At 39.4% G+C, this 18,316-nt stretch overlaps 2 protein-coding genes across 3 annotated transcripts; both read left to right on the forward strand.

Moving 5' to 3' along the window:
* Positions 1 to 487: 487 nt before the first annotated feature.
* Positions 488 to 9,114, forward strand: CBY1 (chibby 1, beta catenin antagonist). 2 transcript variants are annotated; one of them, XM_087723193.1, is made up of 5 exons: positions 488 to 612; positions 1,090 to 1,191; positions 2,371 to 2,476; positions 5,496 to 5,611; positions 7,486 to 9,114. In XM_087723193.1, exons 2-5 carry the CDS (start codon positions 1,114 to 1,116, stop codon positions 7,564 to 7,566), a joined length of 381 nt encoding a protein of 126 aa, XP_087579319.1. In that variant the 5' UTR covers positions 488 to 612; positions 1,090 to 1,113; the 3' UTR covers positions 7,567 to 9,114. The 2 variants fall into 2 exon arrangements, with proteins under 2 accessions (XP_087579319.1, XP_087579320.1); XM_087723194.1 differs by having other exon boundaries at positions 497 to 537.
* Positions 9,115 to 11,120: 2,006 nt separating this feature from the next.
* TOMM22 (translocase of outer mitochondrial membrane 22) lies at positions 11,121 to 18,080 on the forward strand. Its single transcript, XM_014054936.2, has 4 exons — positions 11,121 to 11,254; positions 11,534 to 11,652; positions 15,749 to 15,866; positions 17,465 to 18,080. The coding sequence occupies exons 1-4, from the start codon at positions 11,150 to 11,152 to the stop codon at positions 17,537 to 17,539; spliced, it is 417 nt and encodes a 138-aa protein (XP_013910411.1). The 5' UTR covers positions 11,121 to 11,149; the 3' UTR covers positions 17,540 to 18,080.
* Positions 18,081 to 18,316: the final 236 nt, after the last annotated feature.

An 18,316-nucleotide genomic window follows, 5' to 3' on the forward strand; every position in this document is an offset into this window, starting at 1 on the left:
CTACCTTTGTACCGGACTAAAGGAGAGCCTAGCACTTCTTCGCTATTACTAGAATAATATAATACATTGGGAATAATTTATTTGAGAACACATCTTCCGAACGTCAGCATTAAAAAATAGCTCTATCAAAATCATTATTTCTTTCTTCCTCCCCCATATTACAACGATGGAAGGACCTTATCGCCGCTGCTGCGGTTCACGCCTCCTTTCACAGTCGCTTGGGTCGCTACCATCACAGAAGGAGGGGGGCTGTATCTTCTGATACGGGTTATAACTTCGCAAGCCTTCTACTCATACGTCATTCCTTCTCCTGAGAAGAGATTCTGTCACGCGTTCTTACTTTATATATATTCCGTTTGTGTGAGTCTATAGCAAAGCTTATTGTCGCAATTGCGAAATTAAAAACAAACCTCCCTTCCCTTTATGTGGTACTGGCTGCTGCCCCAGCTATCCTCAGCGCGGTCGTCCCCGGGCTACCGCCGGTTACAAAGCTTCAAACATCGGTTGAGGCTGCGCCTGCGCAGATTGGTTTTGAAGGTTGGGAGTGTTGTATGTGTTATGGTCGTGATCATGGTGTGAAAGTTCCCTAAATTTGGTCTGAAGAAGTGCTAGGTAGGAAAATGCCGCTCCTTGCCATGGGGCTCTTTTAAATGTGGTGTTAACTTGGATTCGGCACTTTTAAGCACAGGAGATCCGGAATATTGGATTTTCCAAAAATCCTCCAGTGGGGTATTGCTTGGATCAGAGACGGTACCAGGGCTGGGTCACTTAAGATGCATTAACAATTGCCACCTGCTACCTTGAGCAGATGGTTGGTACTCAGCTACACATCAGATGAAATTCAGACAAGCTGCCTCTATTGCTGATATGCTCACATTGCATCTGATTAAAAGTAGTGTTTGTGGTTGCTTTTTGGGCGAACCTGGTACCTTCTGGAGATGTAGGCTACTATATAGGTAATGGTAGCTGGGAATTTATAGTCTGACTGAGGTCAAAAAGTTCTCCGTGTCCAACTCTTGTGGGCAGTGATTGATCTATGCATTTTTCAATGAAATAATACTCTTTGTGGGATTTTTTTCCCCCCTCCAGGAAGGATAAGAGGGATTTAGAAAGATGCCACTTTTTGGAAACACATTCAGTCCAAAGAAAACTCCGCCCAGAAAATCAGCCTCGCTTTCCAACCTCCATTTGGTAAGTTCTAGAAGAAACTGAAGATTTTTATGCTATGTTTTTCATCAGAATAGGAGACTCTTGAAGCCACTTTTGCTTATAAAATATTCAGAAAAGTAGAACCAGTTTTTTACTTGTTGAATCCTTCCTGTGATGTTATATACCTTTACCCATTTTTATTTAAATAATAAAAAAATCTTTTAACAATAAACAAACTGTATTAATAAAAAACAAAATTGTAAACCACATCGTATTTCTATTTTGAAAGCAAAGTGTATTTTGGCCATTATCTCCTTTTGAGGAAAGGACTGAATAAATAAAAATAATAAAAAGTTTTTCTTGTGTTATGTGCAAAAGAAGAGATTTAAAGCAGTTCTCAAGCTCTATGAAATCTTTATTCTGTTCTTTTTAACATAGTACAGAAGAGAGTAGGGACGCGGTGGCTCAAGTGGCTAAGGTGCTGAGCTTGTCGATCAGAAGGTCGGCAGTTCAAATGCATAGCGCCATGTAATGGAGTGAGCTCCCCTTACTTGTACCAGCTTCTGTCAACCTAGCAGTTCAAAAGCATATAAAAATGCAAGTAGAAAAATAGGGACTACCTTTGGTGGTAAGGTAACAGTGTTTTGTGCGCCTTCAGCGTTTAGTCATGCCGGCCACATGACCATGGAGACGTCTTCGAACAGTGCTGGCTCTTCGGCTTTGAACGGAGATGAGCACCGACCCCTAAAGTTGGGAACGACTAGCACATATGTGTGAGCGGAACCTTTACCTTTTTTAGAGAAGAGTGGGGTTTACATCTTAGCTCAGCCTAGTCCACCTCTCACTATTGTTTTTTGTTTTGAACTTTTTATGGTTTACATTTCACAATCTCAGGAGAGGAGCTGGTTTTAGAGGAGGTTGGAAAATAAATTTGATATTGGAGCTTTCCTGATCTTGATGGTGGAAATCCAATATATTCTGCAATGACTGGACGCTAAAGCTATAGAAGCGCATCCATATTTCCCTAAAATGATGCAACCTTATGGGAGTATCAGTGTGAGGGTGCTAAATGACTTCCAATGCATATTTGTGTAAGATATGTACTTTTTATGCCCTATAATAAATGGACTTGGCATATTTTGTACAGGTTTGTTTAATGCTAAGAAAATAAATAGAAATTAAGGAATGTAAAATATTGGGAAAATTTTCTCTGTTTTACAGCTGGACAGATCTGCCCGTGAAATTGAGCTGGGCTTAGAATATGGAACCCCTGTTATGACACTTACAGGACAGAGTCTGAGGTTTGAGAATGGCCAATGGATACCTGGTAAGAGAGAAAGAGCAATTATCTTAGCGACTGCAGTATTCTGCAGAGTATCAGAGATATAGCTCTACAGATAGTCCTTGATTTACCACCGGTCGCTTAGCAACTGTTCAAAGTTATAACACATCCCAAAAAAGTACTTACAGCCCATTTTGAAGTTCCAGCATCTGTGCCTCTGCAGCCACATGACCTCGTTTTGGAAAGTCAGGAATCTGCCTGCATTGACAAACATTTTCAGCACCTTCTGGTCACAGGCTCATAATTTATGTTTTTGTAGAAAATTGGTGCTTCTGGTTTTTGGCAGAAAATGCTCCATAGCAAAAAATGGGTTTAACTGCTTATTTAAGTGTTTGCTTTATGACTGCAGCATTCACTTAACAACAGCTGCAAAAAAGGTTATTAAAATTGGGTCTGGTGACATAATGACTTGCTTTACAACAGTCTCGATGTGGACTCCATTATGGTTGTAACTTCAGGACTACCTGTAATCCAGCAATATACATATCCAAGATTGTATGTCCATTATTCTAGTGCTGTGATGGCAAACCTATGGCATGTGTGCCACAGGTGGCACGCAGAACCCTCTCTGTCGCCCCAGCTCAGCTCCACCACGCATTTGTGTGTGCCTCCCGCTGGCCAGCTGATTTTTGGGTCTCTGCCATGCATGCGCGGGGAGCGGGACGCATGTGGGAGATGCATGCGCAGTGGCCCGGGAGGGTTGTGCACATGTAGGGGGGGAGCACAGGGGAGCTACACTCTTCCACAGCCCATTTTGGTCTCAGGAGGCTGCAGGAAGGCCTATTAGGCCCAAAACGGGCATGGGAGGATTGCGTGGGGAGCATGGGTGGTGGTGGTGGTGTCATGCATGCATGTGCAGGGGGGAGGTGTGTGTGTGTGTCATGTGCGCATTGCATTATGGGTGCAGGCACACACATGCTTTTGGTACACGACAAAAAGGTTAACCATCACTGTTCTGGTGCTTAAGGGTGAGGTAGTTTAAATCCTAATTCCTTCCAAAAGGGAGCCTTATCAATCAGCCTGATGTGCTTCCTGCTATCATCTTTCTTTTGATGTTCTTTTGCAAAAACTAATGGTTATTGTGTTGGATGTGCAAGTACTAATGATTGTTATTATGTTAGGGGTGGTATTCATACTGTAGTTTTTTCTGGTTTGGTATTCTTGCTAAATCACACATTTAGATAGATCTTTGTTCTTGCTAATCTTTTATATAACACCAATTCTCATTTTTTCTTGGACACATAAAATAGTCTTAATATGTACCAAAACATACCCATTGGTGGGTGTTCAATTTGATTTTAAAGTCTTAATTTACTGTGGAGTGATAGATTTTATATTTACTATGTAATTTTATGTTTGCATTTTACTGCTTCAGTTTTTAAAAAAAAATCAGAAAAAAACTTATTATTTCAAATAGTGTTGTAATGTTGAGAGAACTTCAGTTACTAAGAATCTGAAATAATTATGAATTGCAAATGAGAAGTACCAGACATACTGGTTCATTATACTGCCATAGGGATGGCCACACACGGATAGTCCTTGACTTATGACCATTCATTTAATGATCATTCAAGGTTATAATGTTGCTGAAAAAAGTGACTTACAACTATCCTCACATTTATGGCCATCACAGTGTCTCCACGGTTATGTAATCAAAATTTGGGCACTTGAAAACCAGCTTGCATTTACAGTGGTTGTAGGATCTTGGTTTCACAAGTTTTGTGACCTTCCCTGCCAGCTTCCCAAAAGCAAAGTCAAGGAAACTAGATTTATTTAATGACTGTGGGATTCACTTAACAACCATGGCAAAAAGATTGTAAAATTATATATGTCTCACTTAGCAATCTAGGATGCTTACTCCTGGGGAAGAAAGCTATGGCAAATCTAGACAGCATACTAAAAAGCAAACCTTGCCAACAAAAGTGCGTATAGTGAAGGTTATGGTTTTCACAGCAATGTATGGCTGTGAAAGTTGGACCATAAGAAAAGCTTGAGCGCCAAAGAATGGAGGTCTTTGAACTATGGTGCTGGAGAAGACTCCTGCGAGTCCCTTGGACTGCAAGGCAATAAAACGGTCAGTCCTAGAGGAGATCAACCCTGACTGCTCTTTAGAAGGCCAGATCCTGAACATGAAATTCAAATACTTTGGCCACCTAATAAGAAGGAAGGACTCACTGGAGAAGGGTCTAATGCTGGGACAGATTGAGGGCAAAAGAAGAAGGAGACGACAGAGAATGAGGTGGCTGGATGGAGTCACCAAAGTAGTAGGCATGACCTTGAATGGACACCAGAGGATAGTAGAGGACAGGAAGGCCTGGAGGAATGTTGTCCATGGGGTCACTATGGGTCAGACATGACTTCGCAATTAACAACAACAAACAACAACAAACAATCTTAATTGCTTAGCAGCCAAAATTTGGGTCCCAAATATGGTCATAAGTTGACGACTACCTATATCCAAATCTGAGAAGTATTTGGAAACTTTAAAATATATATTCTGAGTTTTGGGATGCTGTAAACAAGGAGGAAACAACAGGGGCCTTGGGCCTGAATGAAACAGCGCCCTTTCTGTGAAAACTACAATAGGCTTCAATCTGTTCAACTGGTAAATGAAAGGTAAAACTATCTTGCAGACTGGAATGCAGAAAGAATTCAAACTTGAATTTACTAATACAAGACCTTATTTTTACAACCATCTTTAAAACATTTGGTTGTCATGACTGTCGTAGAATTTTCAACTGCAAGTAAAATGCTATGATATTCAAAGACACCTTTTCTGGCCTTGGCTTTATATATTATAACACATGACTTTATTTATTATGCTTTAACAATTCTATATAAAATGTTATTTTCTATCAGATTTTTGTTGTTTTTTTTCTGACTTGTTATTTTGCCTATTTTAGTAAAGCTAATGTGACTGGTTTTTGCTGGGGTTCTGGCTCTCATTTTCCATGAAATATCTAGAGCAAAACAAATTAGATAATCTTGAGATATGTAATTCCAGAATCATTTGGAAGCAATGGGGACCGCAGGGAGACACAGCGTCTTCGCAAACGGAATCAGCAACTGGAAGAAGAGAACAATCTTCTTCGGCTGAAAGTGGATCTTTTGTTGGATATGGTGAGATCAATGTGTCATCTCTCTTTTTTAGTACATTTCAGGAGTTATTTAGTTTAATGATTCCTTAGCACAAGATGTGTGGTGCTATTGCATTCCACACCTTCCGAGTAACTTCTATGGCCATAGTGGTGAACCTATGGCATGATGCCAGAGGTGGCACGCAGAGCCCTCTGTGGGCTCGCGTGCCATCGCCAGCTGCTCTTCTGATTTCCAGCACGGGCATGCGCGCTAGCCACCTGGTCTTTGTGTGCGCCAGAGCGGCAGAACCCAAAGACCAGCTGGCCGGTGCGCATCCGTGCAGCAGAAACCCAAAGATCAGATGGCTGTTGTGCGCATGTGCACCGGTCAGCTGGTCTTTGGGTTTCCTGCGCTCTGGCGCACACGTACATTCTGGTTTTGGCACTTGGTGCTGAAAAGGTTCGTCATCACTGTTCTATGCCAATCCAGGTGTGGTAGCCAAAGATATATGAGCTGTGGTTCTGCTTTAGCACAAGTCTCTCAGCAATCTCTGAATGCTTTGTTGGGAGCCTAGTAGTGTATACTGTCCTATGCAGGCTTAAAATTTTTATATTGCTTGTTCAAAGTGAATTGATTGCTTTAGGTGAGCCAGCTTTTGGCATAACACAGGACAGCCCATAAGGAGAATTTTCCAGTGAACAAAACCTGACAGCCATTGATCCAAGATACTGTAGACCTTATGATACAATCTTAAAATTTAGAAAATTAAAACTTCTATTATAGGTAACAGGCTTTTTCTGAGGGAGAAATAAAATGAAATTTTCAAATAGTTTACTTGTTTTGTTCAGTATGTATGCCATCTCAATCACAAAACAACTCTAGATAACTTAAACATAAGGGTTAAAAACAATAAAAATAAATAATATACAACTACACCAAGAACAAAACAGGACCCAATAACAATTTAAAGGAAGTTAAACAAGAAATAGATCATGATTCAAACTGCCCCAAAGCTTATTGAAAAACCCAGCCTTACAGTTTTGTGAAAGTACCACAGAGTCAGGACCATATGGATTTCCAGGGAATGCTGTTTCACAGGGAAAGCATAGGTACAGAGATCACCTGTGTTCTATGTCCCACAAATGGTATTGGACCTGGGTACTTGAGAGACCGCCTGCTGCCAATTACCTCCCAAAGACCGATTAGATCCCACAGACTAGGCCTCCTCCAAATTCCATCCACCGTCCAATGCCGTTTGTCGACTACCCAGAGGAGGGCCTTCTCTGTGGCTGCTCCGGCCCTCTGGAACGACCTCCCCGTGGAGATCCGGACCCTCACCACCCTTCAGGCTTTCCGCAAAGCCGTCAAAACCTGGCTGTTCCGACAGGCCTGGGGCTGATGAGTTCCCACCCCCTCTCGAATTTGTGTGGCTGTTGGTTGCTTTTAAATTGTTTTTGTATTTTGTTTGTTTGCCTTTTGTTTTTGTCTGTATTATCCCTTTCCCCTTTGGTTTGTTAGCCACCCTGAGTCCCTTCGGGAATAGGGCGGCATACAAGTGCAATAAACCTTATAACCTTATAAATGACACTGGTTTACAGATGGGAGTTGAAAATAGCAGTTCATACTGGTTGGAAGCAGCTGCAGCAACATTCAGATCTTTTATTCAATGTCTGAAAATGTATTTTAAGACTGTAGAGCAGAATACCATATATGTTGTGCATTACCAGCAGCTGATGACTTATTTTTAAAGAATTAATTTTAGCCCAAACACACACAGTTGAAACCCAACCCATTTCATTAAACCTTTGGAATAATTTTGCTTTGGAATAAAACCAAAAGAAAAATACTTCTGGGTGTGCTGCAGCATTGGCATGTACCTATATATTTTCATTACCATTTATGCCTTGCACTTTCAGCTCTCTGAGACAACTGCTGAATCCCACCTCATGGAGAAGGAATTAGAAGAACTGAAAAATTACAGCCGAAGGAGGAAGTGAATTATAACTTGACAATCACTAGGAGATAAGGGGGAGAAATAACAGGCAAATATGATTTAGAGGGATCAGATTCATCACTTCTGAAGTCACATCTGCCTTGGAAGACTTTGCTGTCTTCGACTCTTTATAGCCAGGGCCCCAACTAAGAAATAGTTAGTTCCAGTGCTAGTATCTACTTTTTAGTTTCAGGAAGCTAGTTCCAGGAAGCTAGTTCCAGGAAGCTAGTTCCAGGAAGCTAGTTCCAGGAAGCTAGTTAGTTCCAGGAAGCTAGTATCTACTTTTTTTCTCTTTGTGAAACTTCTATCAAAGTGCTCTTAACATTTGTTCATTATATTATTAAAAGATGTTTAAGTATAGGTAACATTTATGTCATCTTCCCAAGAAGATACCAACCATTCTGAAAGATCAAATGAGAAGAGAAGATAGGAACATTTCTTGCAATACATCTCAGGATATTTACTGACAACGAAATTATTACTAAGCTAGAATATATACATGCAACATGCACTCACTTTTGTCAGCTTATATGAATTGTAAAGCAAGCTAGGAAGCTGAATTTACTCAAAATTCATAAGACTGAAAACATGGTAAATTGCTTCTAAACAAGGCAGGACTGAAAGTCCGCTTTAGATTATGAACCCTGTTTTAATTGAAAGTTTATGAGTTAAGTGTGAGCTAGCAATGTAGCCTGTTTTTGCTTTATACAGAGGAATGTATGCAATGCAAGTGGAATGTACCTGAGTTCATGCTGCTTGTACACATTTTGGCTTGTCATTCCAGGATCCATGTTGTGTCTAAAATAAGCCATTATCTTTCTTTAATCTATTTTAGGTTCATTATCCATGCATTCCTTGGCATCTAGGAGTCTAATGTCTGGAGTGCAATATATCTCTAGATTGTAGTTTCTGACAATGACTTGGTATATGGCAGACCAAATAGATAGCATACCATATCTTTTCATTAGTTTCTGTTGTTATAGGAGGCATCACAAATGCTCCTGCACTTTCCCTGAAAGTATATAGCAAGCCACCACTGAGATAACATTTAAATCTGACATCAGAAAAAAGACACATCCTGAAGAACCTTAAAAGTGTAACAAAATTGTTGGGGCATCTGCTTTAATAGAGTAGTCACTTGTTCACAAATACTTAGATAACAACATATTCATCTCAAAAATGGCCTATTTATTCTACAATTCAAAAAAATAAGTTAGGGTTGCCTTATAACTACAATAATTTACCTGTAAAGTGCAGGTAATTATATATATGTATGTACGTACGTACGTGTATACACACACACACACACACGTTACCCGACCCTTATTTCTTTGAACTTCACACTGAATAGCCAATTTTTATTATTTCTGCTCCTTAACTCATAATAAATCACTTTTTAAAATTATTTTTGTTTTTTTAATTAATAGCAAAAAGAACAAAAAACAATGTGATATTTTTTTCTCAAAAAGCAAAAAAAATCATAAAATGCTATAACAAAAAATACTATGTCATAATGGAATATTTGTCTAATAAAAATATTATTTAAGATTTATGTAACATTTCTGGTAATATTTATATGATTTTTTTTAACTGACTGTATAATCTGTATAAATGAGTCCCATAGTTCATTATCTTTGTCCATAATATATATAAAGGCTACATCTATCGGGAATCTGCTCATAGGTGGCTAATCCAGTCAGGTCTTCAATCCACTGAGTGAAAGGGGGTCAGAAGTTAATCTTTCTAATGATGCAATATCAACCTTTCGACCATAGTATGGACCTATCCATTGTCAAATTCTATGTACTAAATGTGTAAATCAATAGAATATTGAGAATTTTAGCTTTTGTCGTACAATCCTACTTATGTTATCCACTACTTTCTGCCCAGACTTGCTAAGTATAGGACATTGTAAAAACATGTGTTTTAAAGAAGCATTATTCTTAATACACCTGTAACAAAATGCTGTTTTTGAGAGTTCTTTTCTATACAAACATAACAGAGTCCAGTGAACTCTAAATATTTTTATTGTAAAAATCATAAATTAGGGTCTACTGACATTCTTACTAGAGGTTAAGACACACTCTCATAATAGAGACAGTTTAGGAAGCTCTTATTTTTTATTCCATTTTAAAACATCTGCATTTCAGATTTATTGATAACATCTATAAAAATTCATAATAGGGTTTTTAATTTTAAAGGATTGAACAAGTTGTTCTATTATCTCAGATATTTCAGAAACTGAAAATGGTGCTGATTCAAACAATGTTGTTAGGAAATGTATTTGTAAATATTTTCATTGGGTTATATCAGATAAATGATATTTATCTTTTACTGGGAGTCCTTGATCTATGACCATCATTGAGCCATCCTCATTAATTGATAATTGCATTTTTATAAAGATATTACCAGAATTGAAGAATCCTATACAAATTTTCTAAATAAAATTTATTTTCTGAAAGTATTTTCCAGATAGATAAACAGGAATTCTTCTCAGAATATAAATTAATCTGGAATAATATTTTTAAATGGAATTCCTGGTATGTGTTGCACCTTTAGTTATAAGGGGGGGGGACAACACATTTTTCCCTTTTAAGGTATTTTGTGCAATTTGCAGATCTAATCAGAACACTTTAAAGAAAAACATTGCTCTTTAAATATACTTTCATGTTTTAAAATAAACATTCCCATTAATTTTATATATTAATTATAATCCCCAACACATAAAAATACAGGAAAAATGGCTATTTTCAAGTTAAATTCAACAGTAAATATTACAGGAATCTATACAATAGCATTGCTATATTGCCTGGGAGGGAGGGAAGGAGGGATAGAACTAAGATATGATTTAAATAATCATGATTTACTGAATAATTATGATTAGCTGGGTTTGTGCTACATGGTCATTATTTAAAAGGTGGATTCATGCAATACAGTGAACCAAAATCACTCATGAACTCAGCCATTAACTTTTTTTATTTTTAGAATATTCTTTTTATAAAGTTGCAGTGTTTTAGGATTTGGTCTTTTTCATAATAAATGCCTGCAACCCGTTGAATGTTCTGGTATAGTCAGGGCTAAAGTCAGACTTTAGCCAGATAGGTAACCCTTTCTTCTGTCCCCATCTCCCAAGAAGAAGAAAAAAATAAGTTGAATTTCAGTCCCAAATCACAAAACCTGGATTTTAAAAAAAACACTCTGAATTCCTATCTTTACCTTGGAAATATAAATGGCTGCATTACGTCCCACTGAGGAAAGGGGACATTAATATTGCAGTTCCTATTTATAAAGTAATATATGCACTTCCTCATATCTTCCGTGGGATGCATGCATCCATTTTTGCTGTAAGCCACTATTTTTTAACCTCAGTTAACTTTGAAGAGGAGTCCATGCCTCTTCAAATTACCCATCTTGAGAAACGCTGGGCTAAGCCTTTGCGCTAACTTCGCTTGTTCTTCCCGTGCGCTATGCGTCGCTGTGCAATTGCAAGAAGGGCCGCGGAGGCTGTCGGCCTCCAGATCTTGACTTCCGGCAACGGTCTAGCCGCTGCGGGATCCTCCTCGTTCGTCATTCTCTCAGTTGCAGTCATGGCCGCCTTGACGCCGCTGTCTCCCGAGGACCTGCTGCCCTCCAAGGGAAGCGCCGGCAAAACGGAGGAGCTGGAAGAGGATACAGAGGAGGACGAAGATGAGGTAAGCGGGTCGTTGCCACCGAGAGCTCCGTACGGCGTCCTGGCGTAAGCCGCTCGACGCTTGACCTCTCCTGGAAGCGTGCGGAGACCGCCGGGGCCCCACGAGGTCAGTCGGAGCGTGTTTGTGAGGGCCGGTGGGGTTTTTGGAAGGGGGCCTCCTTGGGAGGAATGCACAAATAGTCGTCCACAGGATTTCAAGTCCAGGTTGGGGGGAGGGAGGGAGAGCAGGTTGGAGGGTCAGGCAGGCTCCTACTTTACGTTTTTCTCGCCTTCGTTGCAGCTGGATGAGACCCTGGCAGAAAGACTTTGGGGTCTCACAGAGATGTTTCCAGACGGCCTTCGGTCGGCAGCTGGAGCTACCTTCGACGTATCCCTTTCTGTAGCTCAGAAAATGTACAGGTGAGATAAGGAATTGGAAAAGTGGGGATCCTTCTCCACAGTCTAAAGATGCTGAGATGATTTTCCGAGGGGATAAATAACCTCCTGCTATTTCATTGTTGGAGGACGCGGTGGCTCAGGGGCTAAGACGCTGAGCTTGTCGATCAGAATGCATTCTCTGTGAGAGCTCCCCTCCTTTGGAATACCTGCCCTCCATGGTGAGGATGGCTTTCACTGTCATATTTTTTCCGGAAGAATGCTTTGGGATTGATTGTGACGTCATTTGTAGTCTGCTAGTTTATTATTATATAAATTATTGTATAGTTTCTTATTATTTCTTATAGTTCAGTGGCTAAGATGCTGAGTTTGTCGATCAGAAGTTTGGCAGTTCAGTGGTTCGAATCCCTAGCGCCGCATTACAAGGGTGAGCTCCCATTACTTGTCCCAGCTTCTGCCAACCTAGCAGTTCGAAAGCACGTAAAAAATGCAAGTAGAAAAATAGGAACCATCTTTGGTGGGAAGGTAACAGCGTTCCATGCGCCTTTGGTGTTTAGTCATGCCGGCCACATGACCGTCTTTGGATAGCGCTGGCTCTTCAGCTTTGAAACAGAGATCAGCACTGGGAGGGTGGGGGTCATGCAATGTGTGACACCCCCCCAGCGTGCATGCGCACATGACAGCCCCCCCATTTTTTGCATACTTTTTTCACCCTCCCCGGGCTCCAGAGGCTTTATAGGAGCCTGGGGAGGGCAAAAACAGCCTCCCCTGCCCTCCCTCCCCCCAGAGGCCCTCCAGAGGCTTCAGGAGTTTTCCTGAAGCCTCCGGAGCGCAAACAAACCAGCCTTAAGGGCAAACCGGGAATTGACTTCCGGTTTGCTCGTAGCACCGTTTTTAGTCCTATGGTGCCTTCAGGGACCTTCAGGAGGCTTCCCTGAAGGCTCCGGAGGGCTTAAACCAGCCCTATGAACAAACCGGAAGTGATTTCCGGTTTGCCTGTAGGGCCGTTTTTTTGCGCTTCGGAGTCTTCAGGGAAGCCCTGCTCCGGAGGGCCTCCGGGGGGGGGGGGAGGTTGTTTTCACCATCCCCAGGGTCCTATAAAGCTTCCGGAGCCTGGGGAGGGTGAAAAATGGCTTTAAAAAAAGGCTGAACTCAGCTGGCCAGCACGCACATGTGCGCTGGCCAGCTGACAGGGCAACACCTCCCGTGCCCTGACAAATGGCTCCGTGTGCCATAGGTTCGCCATCCCGGCCCTAGAGTCTGGAACAACTAGCACATATGTTTGAGGGGAACTTTTATCTTTATTTCACTGTAGTATGTCGTTATTGCAAAAGGGGAACAGAACCTGTTTTATATATAGGAGGCACTCCTCAGCTTGCAACAGTTAGCAATAGCAATAGCAGTTAGACTTATATACCGCTTCATAGGGCTTTCAGCCCTCTCTAAGCGGTTTACAGAGTCAGCATATCGCCCCCACAGTCTGGGTCCTCATTTCACCCACCTCGGAAGGATGGAAGGCTGAGTCAACCTTGAGCCGGTGAGATTTGAACCGCTGAACTGCAGATAGCAGTCAGCTGAAGTGGCCTGCAGTACAGCACTTTAACCACTGCGCCACCTCGGCTCACTTAACACATTAAGTTCACTTAATGACGGTTTGAAGTTAGAATAGCACTGAAAAAGTGACTTATATGACCATTATTCGCACTTACAACCTTTGCAGCATCTTCATAATCACATTGATTTAAATTTGAATGCTTGACAACTGACTCACATTTTTGAGGGTTGCAGTGTCCTTGGGTCATGTAATATCTTTTTGCAACCTTCTGACTAGCAAAATCAATGGGAAAACCAGATTCATTTAATAACCATGTTACTAATCTAACAACTGCAGTGATTCGCTTAACAAATGTGGCAAGAAAAGTCATAAAATGGGGCAAAACTCCTTAGCAATTTTCTCACTTAACAACATAAAGTTTTGATTCAGTTGCGGTTCTAAGTTGAGGACTCCCTGTATCGTAGTTGGCTGGAGAGATGTTTCTTCACTATGTGGCTGGAATCTGTTCCATTTAATCAATTAAGATGAAGCTAAGAAAACTTTATTTCAACTTGCAGCATGTATCATAGTACATCATTCCTTGTAATCACAGTTGGTTAAGATACCTGGCTAGAAAGCAGCAGACCATAAGTTCAAGTCCCATCTTACCCTAGAAGGCCAGCTGAGTGACTTCGGGCCAGTCACTCTTTTTCAACCCAGCCCAGCTCATAGGATTGTTATTGTGGGTGAATAGGAAGTGGAAGATATGTTAGATATGTTCATTAAAGGTAAAGGTTCCCCTTGCACATACATGCTAGTCGTTTCCGACTCTAGGGGTCGGTGCTCATCTCTGTTTCTAAGCCGAAGAGTCAGCACTGTCTGATGACAATTCTGTTGTCATGTGACCAGCATGACTAAACGGCGAAGGTGCACGGAACGCTGTTACCTTCCCACCAAGGTGGTCCCTATTTTTCTACTTGCATTTTTACATGCTTTCAAACTGCTAGGTTGGCAGAAGCTGGGGCAAGTAACGGGAGTTCACTCAGTTATGCGGTGCTAGGGATTCGAACCAGCGAACTGCTGCTCTTTCTGATCGACAAGCTCAGCATCTTAGTCACTGAGCCTCCACATCCCTATATATGTTTATTAGCTTGAGTTATTTGTAAAAAATAAATAAACCCAGGATACAAATAAATAAAGTGACAATTAAAATGGAAGCCAAATAAGTATTGAGTCTGCTTAAGGAGTCTCTTGAAGCTGATGCATAAAGATATATTGTTGATGGTATCAAAAGCTGACAATAGATCCCAGAGAGCCTTCATTGTTCATTATGATCGAGATGCTAGTGTCACTGAAATTGTGGTAGAGAGATGGACTTAGAACAGCATAAATCCTAAATTATGTGATTATCTGCAGCATAAGCATATTTATTAATATTCTAGCAATAAAAGTTCATTATTAAATATATGGAAGTCTTTGTTTTTAACACATAATTAAAATTAAACACAAATATTCATGTATTTTATATAAAGCTATGTAATTAAAAATAGATGCCAAATATCACTATCATAAATTATAGTTACAATTTCTAGATATTCCTCCCCCAAATATTTTTTGAGAATGCTTTTTTTACCTGAATGTAATGAAATAACGCTATTCAAATATTTTTGGGTATAAGGCAATTATATATTACAGCCTTTCTGATCTTGCTGAAATTCAGCAGTATGACTAAAGGAGCCCAGAATAACTCATGGGATGATGGTGTGGGTGGTGGGGAGAATAGAGGAATAGGTTCTACATATAGAACCTTGAAGTCTTAAAGAAAAGGCAGAATGTAAATCTATGATTCACATTTCTGTGAGATGCATCTATTAAACCACATCTATTTCTTTTATCTCTCTCCCCCTCTCAGACAAGTCTTTCTTACTTATAACACCTTTTTTATTCAACCAAATTTGGATTTTATCCCCTGGTTCTTTTTAGGAAAGGTATCCTGTATCCTTTGGTGGCTAGATTGCAGATTAAAATAAACATACTGCTATATTTTGAAAAGCAGGAATGTGCAACACTTAGCATTCAGTCTTCAAAAAGTGTGTCAAAGCATAAATGTAGCATCTGTTTATAGTGCCTTAAAGTAGCTGCTCCCTTTCCTGTGATCATGGAACAACTCTGGAGGATAGTTGCTGCTTTAAAACATTGCAGACATATTTTATGTACATGTTGCTATGCATTTGAAGTACCTTTTGGAAATCAAATCCTAAGTGCTTTTCATTCTGTTAAAGAGTACCATGCTTGTTCCATTAAGAGTAAGAATTAATTTTTTAAACACTACAGTATGAAAACATTAGTTTTAATTACATATAAGATCAAAGTGGGTGAAAGTAATATATATTTCTTTATGGTTTATGATAGGTCTGAATGGCATATTGGTAATTTTTTAAAAATGTTTTACAGTTACGAATAAGTAGTTTAGATATGAATCTATGTGAAATGGGTCACTTTCATACAACTGAGGTCTACAGAGTGGCTACTTTCCATCTCAGCAAAAGTCAGAATATACTTTTGCTTTCTCTCATTTTCCCAAAGATTCTCAAGGGCAGCTTTATGGATTGGGACCACTTCTTTCATGATCCTAGTTCTTCCTGTTGTTTTTGAAACTGAGAAATTGCAAATGGAGCAGCAGCAGCAGCTGCAACAACGACAGGTAAATAGTCTTCTGAACTCTAATTTAATGAATCTAATCTTCCTTTCGTCTGTGAATGTCAATGTATCTTTCATTCTCCAACCTATTAAGAATTTATAAACAAACCCATTGAAGAGCTACGTTTTATTTAATGTAATTTTTCATCTGTAATTCAGTTTCTACACTAGTCTTCTCTAGTTTTCGTTCAATGTACAGTACTGGCTTGGAAGTCTGGACCCACACATTTGGAAAGCATAAGATTGATGAAAGTTTTGTACTACAAGAGTTAGTTTTAGTGTAATAATAGTTAAATAAATGCATTGAACTGGAAGCCAGGAAACGAAGCCTATCTTTGATACAAAATGCAGCTAGGTGACCATGGATCAATTGCTCTCTCAGCCATAAGAAAAATGAAATGGCAAACTATTGGTAAAAATATGTTGCTATAGACTTTCATTGCTAACATCAAGCAAGTGGTGATGAGCTTCCAGTATTAATGGCTGACGTCTAGTGTTCCAGAGTCCTAACAGCTGCTGGCAGTGCTAGGACATCAAAAAGAATTAGACTGCAGCCATTTAACCAGTTAGCTCATCACTATTTTTGAAACAATTGCCAAGAAAATGGAATGGTCTTGTCCATGTAGTTGATACAAGTCAAAACTGACTAAAAGAAAATACATGTAGGTAGGTAGGTAGGTAGGTAGGTAGGTAGGTAGGTAGGTATGTATGTGTATACACACACACACTGTATGTATATGCGTATATATGTATATATTCAGCATCCCTTTTAAATATTCATCCATAATAGTAATATCAACAATGTAGCCTCATTAGTCTATGTGGGTTCACACTTTTGTACATTCACACTTTTATTAAAGTGATGTCTATTTATTGTCCCAGTTATTGCTGGATGTGATGGGTATCTTTTAGCCTTTATACTGGTGACCATAATTCTCAGCTGAAAGCACATTTTATGGTATGACTTTTGTAATATTCCATTACAAGTGCTTTCAGAAAAACAATTCCTTGGAGTATCTGACAATGCTTTCTTACATAGTAAAAATGTTACTTCATCATATCATTTTTGTAAACACATTGCTTTCTTACAGGGATGACAAAACTTATTTCTGATTTCCCTCTCTTGCTGGAGTATTATAATTACATTGAAAATGTGAACAGAATTATTTACATATTTAAAATACAAAAATAAAGCCGATCTGATAAAATAGGAAATGGAACAATAGTGGCCACTTTCTGAGCAAACCAAATATTTAAATGAATTTTTGTCAGAACAAAACTTTCCAGGTCTCATACTTAACCAGAATATTAAGATTTGGCACAGTAAGGCATTTGCACATTGCAGGATCAAAAACGAGTGCATTTACAAATGTTGCTTCATATACAGTAAATCTGATAATCATATGAACCAAGAACTGTATTTTTGTAATGATAAGACTACAAACAAGAAATGCTACATTTGTGTTTTTTATGGGTAAAAATGATGTAAGACAATTGTTGGGTTTACGACATTTGAAATGGAAATTCTTCTCAAATAACTTACAAAAAATTGAATGTTAGTTTGGCCTTTCAATCATTTTGACATGTTCTCATTTCTTACAGATTTTATTAGGACCAAATACAGGGCTTTCTGGAGGAATGTCAAGTGCTCTGCCTTCTCTTCCTGGCAAGATTTAATCATATACCTGGAGCCATATTATTATGGAAGGAAATACTGAAATTGTTTATTAGGCAGGTTTTTTTTTTCTTTTCTTGGACATCTGTTCTTGATGGAGGCATACCCCAATATGTATTTTATGACATTGACCTCTTCTTTAATCCTTAAGCAATCATGATTTTTTTTTATTCCTTCCCTCAGTTGATAATCAAAGCAATTAACAAGGACTTTGGAAGCTTTTATTTGGTATCCTTATTTCCAGGAAACCGCCTCAGGACATGCCAGATTCTGGCCAAATTTAGTTAGCAATGTTTGTCTATGTAAGTCCTGTGTTTCTCTCCTGATATACTGAAGATGGAAACAGCAAAAACTGAAGTATACATGCTACAAGTACAATGGAACAGTCTGGTGCATACTAAATGTCACTGAGTGAGCTTCTATTTGAGTTAGATGTTTCAATGCTGAGGGAACCTTAGATAAGTCATTTTCATCAATTTTGCTGCATCTCTATTGATACGGAAGTCCGCTACAGCCCTTTTGTATTAAATAGTTTGAGTGCAATCATAGAATGTTTTCTTTATTGTTTCAGCTTACTGGCTATACAGTTTCTGCTTAATTGCATGTTACGATAAAAAAGTTGACCACATGGAAAATTGTTTTCTCTGTTGAGCCACATTTTCAAACTAGGTATTAAAAGGTTTCTAGCAGAGTTTTAAGTCTTCAACTCTGAACCAGTACCTTAAGATAGTTGAACTGGCCATTGGGAGTGGGGGGGGGGGGGGGGGATAAAAATCTTC

The sequence above is a fragment of the Thamnophis sirtalis genome, unplaced genomic scaffold, assembly GCF_051295495.1.
Source record: "Thamnophis sirtalis isolate CommonGarterSnake01/CBP01778 unplaced genomic scaffold, rThaSir2_p1.2 scaffold_9, whole genome shotgun sequence".
Taxonomy (NCBI): Eukaryota; Metazoa; Chordata; class Lepidosauria; order Squamata; family Natricidae; genus Thamnophis; species Thamnophis sirtalis.

Excerpts from the sequence above, each read along its gene's own strand:
- CBY1 (XM_087723193.1), top strand. The coding sequence starts at position 1,114 with ATGCCACTTTTTGGAAACACATTCAGTCCAAAGAAAACTCCGCCCAGA. Across the intron at positions 2,477-5,495 it reads GAATGGCCAATGGATACCTG|AATCATTTGGAAGCAATGGG; the intron begins GTAAGAGAGAAA and ends ATGTAATTCCAG. Across the intron at positions 5,612-7,485 it reads TGGATCTTTTGTTGGATATG|CTCTCTGAGACAACTGCTGA; the intron begins GTGAGATCAATG and ends TTGCACTTTCAG.
- TOMM22 (XM_014054936.2), top strand. The coding sequence starts at position 11,150 with ATGGCCGCCTTGACGCCGCTGTCTCCCGAGGACCTGCTGCCCTCCAAG. Across the intron at positions 11,255-11,533 it reads CAGAGGAGGACGAAGATGAG|CTGGATGAGACCCTGGCAGA; the intron begins GTAAGCGGGTCG and ends CCTTCGTTGCAG. Across the intron at positions 11,653-15,748 it reads GTAGCTCAGAAAATGTACAG|ATTCTCAAGGGCAGCTTTAT; the intron begins GTGAGATAAGGA and ends ATTTTCCCAAAG.